Here is an 8,588-nt window from a genome sequence, read left to right on the forward strand (position 1 = left end):
ACAGAGGACGAGGACACAAAGGGACGACACGCAGAGGCTGTGTTAAAGTCAAAAATCCAAATCTTTAGTCCTAAACAGGCAGTGGTTACAAACAGGAAGACGAGCAGTCCATTAAACAGTCTACAGGGTCAAACATACAGAGAATTCAAACAGCTATTAAAAACAAATAACTGGACACTGAAAAACTTCAGTGATGTGTGAGGCACCAAAGGGAAGCAGCTGAATATATTCAATGAATTATCTTCAAATACAAAGACAGAAACTCCTACAGGCAGCATGCAAACTGAGCAGGATACACAAAGATCAGAGATTACAAAAGAAATCAGAAAAGGATTTCAAACTTACTGAGAGCAAGGCCTCTGTTACAAATCTGTCTAATAGAAAAACATGCTGTACAGATACAATACGCTCAGTGTTCATGGTCATTTAAAAACTGGCTCTACCTGAACCACTTCAATATTTTATGAAGTCACTGAGTCGACCATTTCTACAGTTTGTTTCCTTCATTGCAGTTAGAGTGCGGCTGGTAAGGATGAAAACACACACAGAGCGTAAATTGTCTTTGTTAGTAACAAACGTCAGCAAAGAAAAGACAAAACACACAAACACTCTCATGATATTCATGAATCATTAGAAAGCATCCAAACATTCTGCTCGTGGACTTTTACAGTCTTATTTGCACTCGCTCATCTTCATAATCATCCTGATCAATACATGACAGGGGAGGCTTTGAGGTAGGCGGGGCTCTCTGCTGATGTCAGCATGAAAGGCAGGACCAGCGTCTGCCACATGTTGGTGAAACATCACAGTACACTGGCGTGGTTTCCTTTCCAGATGTTGGACGTTTGACACTTCAACGTTGAGGCCAACAAGAAGACACAGTTTTGGGTCGGGTTGCTGCAGGGTTTCTAACTGAGCAAAAGCAGAAGCACACAGACCAACAGGGATCAGATGCTGAGTGTTAGAGGAACATCTGTGCTGATCACTGAATGCTGCTGTGGTCTCTTGTTGAAGTTGGCTGGTGGGACAGTCTAATAGTGATATCCTGCCCATCGGAGGAACACTTTTAAAAACACATGCAATACTTTGTTTGTATTACAGTCACAGTTTATCTTATTTTTGTCCTTTAAAAGTGTTGCTGTACTATAAAGTCCTATAATTTGAGGCTAAAATGGCTCAGAGAGTCTCTCTCTCAGAGGATCTCCTTTGAAAGTGGAGACGGCTTTATTCGCTGATCCACGTCACTTTACCTGGATGTTTTCTTTGAAGCTGGATGAAGACTCCTCTCCCTCCCTCCTGCTGCAGCTGTGTGGTCCAGTTGGCCTCTGAGGTCACAGTCAACATCTGTAGCAGAAGAGGGGTAATAAAAGTCCAGGTTACCAAAACTGGGAGCTTTTCCAAAATAGAGCGTAACTGGACTTTTTCAGCCTTACAGGCAGATAGTCGTCTGAAGCTGCAGCTTTTTCTTTTTAGCTTTTTCCAATCTCTGCTCTCGGCTTTCTTTGAGAACATGTCTGCTTTCTTGGCATGGGTCTGTCTGCTGTTGGTGAAGAGACTAAATCCACATACTCGCTACTAAGATCTCCTCAAGTAGTCTCAACCAGATTACAGTTTAAGAGTAAATGTCTCCTGAGAGTTTCACCTTGGGGAGATGCTGTCTTGCTAACATGCAATCATGAGCATTAATCTATGAGGTGAAAAAGTAATTTTAAAAGCTCCAGCCACAAGTTTTATTTCATCTGTGTTTTGGTCAGAGTCCCATCAGACCTCCAGAATGGTGTCAGAGTGTTTTCTATCCACGTGATGAGCACAGGCCTCAGGTCCAGACCTCCACGGGCACCATAGCCTCTTTGGAGCTAATAGGTGCAAGAAGGTTTTGTTGGGATAGGAACTGAAGAGGAAACTGACGAGGAAGGCAAGGATCTTCTTCAGCTCCTCCGAGCCGGGACCTCTTTGTGTAGGCCAGCATTGGCCAGGTAGCCCTCCAGCATCGCTGGATGGCCGACAGTGGAAAACCTAGAGGAGTAGGAGAGAAACAGCAGATTGGAGCATGTCTTTATACTGTTTAGTTTTTAGAGCCACAGACTTTCTTTTAATGTCATTGTTCAGGATCTATGACTGATTATGTATTTATTGTATTCCTCCATGACTGTGTGACAGCAAGTGGAAAAAACCAGCTTCACCTTTGTTGATATGCTTGTAATTTTAATATTGATTAAATGGCCCATGAAATAGTAGAAAGCTCATATATGAAAATGTATTTTAAGTAGTAAAATGTTAATCTGAGTACAAAGGAGTACACTCACCTTCTGGTAGATGGAGGTGTAGCGAGCGCTGGTGAACATCCAGGCCTCCTCGTAGAACTGATCACTGATTGGATCCAAAACATCGATGGAGGATCTGTGTAAGCGCTGAGGATCGTCCTGATGGACAGAACAGAAGGAGAGTGAGACAAGTGAAGATATACTAAACAACACTGTGACATGAACTGAGCCACACACAGTTTGATTCACAGGTGATTGACACATTATTTGACCACGAGCAATCTTTTCTGGTTTGACGCCGTCTTTGTAGCCAGAAACCAGCTCTCTCCTCGGCTTCCTCCACTACACGCTTCCCCCACGCCAGTCTCCTCCGTCACTATAAAGGGGAGAGTCATGAGCTCCATCACCCTCACCTGTGCCGTCCAACGTCCCGCCACCAGCCTCCACTGCAGCAGGCCAGAGACCACACCCCTGCCACAATAAGTAAAAGTATATCCTTGCTGTACCCTTAATGCTAAATGTGCTAAATTAACCGCTGCCTTTGCCCCTTTGGGATTATTCTTATGTCACTGGGATGTTGACCTTTGACCTTCACATTAGAGAGATGGGCAGACATAATTAGTGTATGAATTTTAAAGTAACAGGTAATAAAGAGAGTGTAGCAAATGTAGTCAGGTTTATTACTCTGTATCACACATGAGTGCCCGAGGGAGGCGGGGCTGACTGGGGAGACACAGGAAACAGAGAGACAGGGCTGACTCGACATGAAACGATGAAACGTGGGACACGGGAACAGAAACTAAACACAGGCTGAAATGAACACTGAGGGAGGGAGAACTAAGATTACTGAGAGCCTGATAAATAAGAAGAACAAAAACCAAGAAAAACAAGAGTCAAAGAAAACCAAAAACACAAAGCATTGGGCCAGGACCCACTGCTGTGACATTTATATGTGATAAAAACATTAAAAACTGCTCAGATGTTGAAATCTTTCTACGTATACTTTAGGTTCAGCTCTCCAGCCTGGCATTTGGTTAAGCATGATTCAAACATTTGATTTTGTTTAACTGGTTTTAATTATAGTTACTTTTTGTGAACATTTGTTGCAGCATTTAAAAATACATCATTTATTTTCAAACTTTTACTTGATTTAGAGCATCATATTTGACCAACGTAAATGTTTTAATTTCATATAAAATAACTGAAACAGTGAACTAAATATCTGAAATCTTTCCTTCCTTAAAAGTTATAATCCTACTTAAGTTATAGTGCAAACGCTTAAGCAACAAATATACTTGATGCTAATTAATTAATATTTCCCTTTGATGTTGCAACTATGCGGTCACTTCTGTCTTTAAACAAAATAATATTTTCCAGTTACAGAAATCATAAAGTCCAAACTAAAGTGCTACTGTTGCTATATGCATTTTATATAAATCATGGATGATGGTCCTGACATGAAGGAAGAGAAAGTTACAGGTTGCATCCTTTGACTTTGTCTCCGTGCCTTTGGGCGATTTTCAGAAGGACAGATGTTTCTGTTCAATTCTTAAATCAATTTTTTCAAACACAAACACTATTTTAAAGCTTCTAGAGAGTAAAATATTAATGATAATTATAATAACAATAATAAAAACAAAAGCTCTCAGATCCATCAAACCAAGCAGCAGAAAGAACAATAACTGAAGAGAAAACTTTAACCTTGTAGACTTCATTATGTTCCAGCTGCTCTACAGACGCTGTGACCTCGAACTTAAGCAGGTCGTAAAGTATGTGCAGCTCAATAACTTCATAATCAGACCCTGTGGTATTTAGGCAGCAGAACAACTAAGAATAACAACTACAAATAATGTTTTTAGGTTTCTGTTGTACTGCAAGGTTCTGTACAGGAGAACCAAACCAAGAGCAAATATTACGTCTCATTTACACCTGAGCACGAAGAGCCATCAACATTTAGCAAATTGAATCATCTTTGTTTAGATGCAAGAAGAATCATATAGAAATGAAAAAGTAGAAATAGAAATCCAGAGCAAAGATATCCTCTAATTCAGCGTAGCACATGTGCAGCTGCTGCGATTCACGTAAGCATTCGGCTCGTCGCTGTTGCAGATTTTTCTCTCGCTGTTCTGGCTCACAGCGCTGCAAACACAAAAATAAATATCCCCAAAGGTGTGAAAGGGAGCTAATTAGTAAGAGTATTGTTACTCTCCGCAGGAATAGTCCAGCAGTAGAAATCAGTCCAATAACAAGGTGTGTAACATCTAGCAGGGTGACAGAAAAACCCAGGGTAACTTCTAAGGACCTCAACGTCTCTCTCACATTGTGTTTTTTAAACATGCTTCCATTTGTCACTTCAGTCTTTACTCTGAAATACAGGAAGAGAAATCATGGCTGAAACAATTTCTCATGAAACCAGGGGTGTGGTCCAACAGTCAGTTTGGTGAGGAAGGTTCCTAACTGAGAGAAGTGACCCAGAAGTATCTGTGTAGCAGCCACAATGAATCCAGATCATGAGCTTTATTAACTGATCAAAGTCTCTTCTTTCATCTTCTGTATCATTCAGTTTGCATTGGTAATGCCCATTATTGTAATGCTTTTTTAAGACCAGCAAAACTTTATTTCACTTTGGGTTAGCTGGGATAAGTGATGGATGGAGGGAATTTTACTTCAGCCACAGAAATCCTAAACAGGAAGGAGGAGAAGAGTTACAGTGGATCACTATCCAGCAGGGAAACAAGGTTTATTTCAATTTCTTGGCCATGAGTGAGATTTACTGAGTGGGCAAATTAGGGAGACGACACCATCAGATCCCGAGCCCTCCATGTGTTAATCAAGAGACGGCTGCTGTGCTACATCCATAAATAATGAATAAATTAGGAGCTAAAGCTGAAAGGACAGTTTATTTGTACCATCTTCACGTGAACACATTCAAGAACATCACAGATGAAGAAACATTAAAAACTTCCACACTACATAAAGCAAGAAAAATAGTTTTTCTTTCAGGTGGTTTCAGAAAAACAGAAACATCAAACATCTCCAAGACTCTCTTTGAAAGAACTAAAAACCTTTGTTCTCATGGTCCAATCATGAGTGAACTCCCCGATGAAGCCTTGTGTGCTAAAACATGTCAGAGTTTTAAAGGTTAAACATGAGTTTCCAAAAAACGTTTTGCTGGAGAACAATGAACTATTTGACTGAGTTTCAATCATTTACAGACGAGCAAAACCAGGACAGAGAAAAAAGGACAAAACTGACTCAGTAAAACAACAGAAAAGAAGATCCCATGTAGATCTGTATTATGTAGAAGTTCAGCCCAGCAACCAGTTCAGTTCAACACAAGTTTAAATGATTCTATCTGAACTCTGTGGAGCCTGATCTCAAGCTTTTTGAGTCTGACACAGAAACCAGAGGATCTTTCTGTGTCTTCAGATTCACTGTGATCCAGTGATGGGAGTGATTTCAGCCCTGAGTGATCGTGCTGATGTTTGCACAGAGCAGACAATGAGGTGAATGTTTGGGCACATTGGTAACAGTGAAACAGTTTATTAGTAACGTGGGATCGTTTGTGTGCAGAGTATGATCTGAGATTCCTGAAGCTCTTGTCACACTGGTCACAGCTGTAGTTTCCTTCCATGTGTGCACGTTCATGAATGTTACGATTACTTGACTGTGAGAAGCTTCTCTCACAGTGTCTGCACTTGTGTGGTTTCTCTCCTGTGTGGACTCGTTTGTGTGATTTAAGCTTCCATGCAGTGGTGAAGGATGACCCACACTGATCACAGAGGTGCTTTTTAACCCCACTGTGAATCAGTTCATGTCGTTTTAAATCACTTGGTGTGGTGAAGCTTCTCCCACATTCTTTGCAGTATTTCCGTTGGTCTCCAGTGTGTTTACATTGATGTACTTTTAGGGTCTTTTGCTGACTGAAAGTTTTTCCACAGAGGTCACAATGAAAGTCTTTCCCACCACCACAGTGATGACAGGGTTGAGAACTGGATCCATCTGTGTCGCTCTGCTTCTAAACAAAGACACAAAGACAGTGTAAGTCAGTCCTTCAACATTTGTATCCTGAACGTCGCCTGAAATAAAGAGCATCTCTGCAGACGTCCAACTACATTTGACTGTTTCAGTTAACACACTCAGTTTACTGGGCTGCAATAACTACAATACTACCAACATAATACTACAGTAATACTAAAATCATAACTGAAAGGAAAATCTGAATAATCACTCAGAGCTGCTTTTCCATGCAGTAGAATTGCTAACATGCTAACACAGTTTAATGAGCAGAGTTGTTCCAAACAGTCAGGCTAAAATGACAAGATAACAATATAAATACATACCTCACAGTAGCTGCACTTGTAGAGTCTCTTTCTGGTGTGGATCTGTTGGTGTCGTCTCAGGTGACGTGGAGATTTAAAAGTCTTCTCACACAGGTCACATTGATAAGGTCTCTCCTCAGTGTGGGTAAACATGTGTTGTTGCAACTGTGCGTCTGTTGTAAACTGTTTGCCACACTGTTCACAGCAGTACACATCATGTCTGGTGTGAATGCGTAGCTGTGTATTGTTGAAATCTCCCAATTCTTTGAATCTTTGGGCTGAAGGAAGGACAATACTCGGTGTATAAATGCTCAATCAACAATCATTTATTTTCATATAATTCAACACATATGAGCATTTAAGCCATCATGATGGGGAGCGATGCCTGCAGAGGGTCAGCAGCATGTCTCAAAATGGTGACGGGTTACACAGATTTTTATACTCTCTAGTGGCCCCCACCTGGTTGTAAAAGCCTAAACATTCACATTCATTCTATTTTACAGCGCCTAAATTATGACCTCGGCTCCCTGTCTTTCTGCTCTTCACCAAAGGAATGTGGTCTGTTTCTTCTATTATCTGGACAAGGTCCTCTGCACACAACATTCTCTTCATGATTCAGAAGTAAAACATGTCAAGAAACAGTGTAATACATTCAAAAGAGTAATACAGGTCAAACAAATAGATCGAATGATTTTCACACTCTTTTAAGTCAGAAGTATAATGCAAACTAAAACTACATGTTAGGGTCCCTGGGTCGTTGACCCAGTGTTTTGTGTTTTTGGTTCTTTGATTTTGTTATTTCATTATATTCTAGCTTTGCTGTATGGGTTTTAGGATTATTCTTAGTTTAGGTTCTCTGGGTGGGGTTTGGTTAGAGTTTTAGTGTTCTGGTTTTCTGTCTGTGTTCCATGTTGCTGTCTCCCCTTTCTGCTGTATCCCCACATCCAGTCAGTGTCTGTGTCTGCCCTGGTCCCACGTCTCTGTTCCCTTTGTTATAGTGCCTGCCCGTGAGTCTGTGTTATGTTTCCTGTTTTACTTTGAAAGTCCATGTCTGATGTTAATGTGTCTGGTTTTGCTTCCCCTTGTCTCGTTAGGCCTGATTTGCCCCAGCTGTGTTTCATTCCTGTTACCCATTCCCTGATTGCTCCCTCTGTGTATTTAAGCCCTGTGTTTCTTAGTGTCTGTGTCGCGATCTACCGTTTTCTTTGCTGTGTGTTTTGTCAATCTGCCGGTGTTAGTTTATTTTTGACCTTTTTTCCAGTTATGTTATGTTTGAGTTCAGCATTAAAGCTGTTTTTGGTTTAAGTTCTGTCTCCGGAGTCTGCACTTTGGGTCCTATTCCTGCCTGCACACAGCGGACACCTAACACTACATACTAATCACACACTCTATATTAAAGGGTATAATATGATCTACAGCAGTTAACATAATTCAACTATTTTGATTACATATATAAGGTAACATATAATAACAGAATAATCTCACAATTCCCCCTTTTGATCTATGAAAGAGATCACTTATAACATACACTCCAGCATTGCAAGGTCCAGGTCTTCTTGGTCCTGAGGCCCTCTGTCCCCCTTTAACGGGTGGACCATATGTGGGATGACCTCTGTGTTCACGCAGTTCAGATGCAAGCAAAGTTAGAGTTACAACCATAACAGCAGTTACAGATGACACTCCCATCACTCCCAATTTTCCCACAGCTTTATTTTGGTGTTCCAGTTTTCCACTCCCATTTTAATGCCCCCTTATACCTTTCAAATGTACTTAGACTAGAACCTATGTCTAAGGAGCTTTTAACCTTTATTTTTATTGCTGCAGCTACCAGTATCTTCCAGTTGGGTGATTCTCAAATTCTTTCTTCGACCTCCGGGGTTAGACCACCCTTTAGTCGTTGCACAGATCTGGGGATTATTCTGCCCTGATTTCAACCAAAGATCTGTGTGTTTTGGGATCACCGCCGTGTCCCCCTTTTTGCCAAGAGACTCTCGAACCTCGT

General features: G+C 41.0%; 1 protein-coding gene across 1 annotated transcript; it reads right to left on the reverse strand.

The window, feature by feature from the left end:
- Nucleotides 1-246: 246 nt before the first annotated feature.
- LOC143412333 (uncharacterized) lies at nucleotides 247-6,123 on the reverse strand. Its single transcript, XM_076889196.1, has 5 exons — nucleotides 6,096-6,123; nucleotides 2,307-2,423; nucleotides 1,768-2,016; nucleotides 1,251-1,344; nucleotides 247-908 (listed from the first exon to the last, which is right to left on the reverse strand). The coding sequence occupies exons 2-5, from the start codon at nucleotides 2,343-2,345 to the stop codon at nucleotides 673-675; spliced, it is 618 nt and encodes a 205-aa protein (XP_076745311.1). The 5' UTR covers nucleotides 2,346-2,423; nucleotides 6,096-6,123; the 3' UTR covers nucleotides 247-672.
- Between the last annotated feature and the right edge of the window lie 2,465 nt (nucleotides 6,124-8,588).

The sequence above is a fragment of the Maylandia zebra genome, linkage group LG2 (genome assembly GCF_041146795.1).
Source record: "Maylandia zebra isolate NMK-2024a linkage group LG2, Mzebra_GT3a, whole genome shotgun sequence".
Classification (NCBI taxonomy): Eukaryota; Metazoa; Chordata; class Actinopteri; order Cichliformes; family Cichlidae; genus Maylandia; species Maylandia zebra.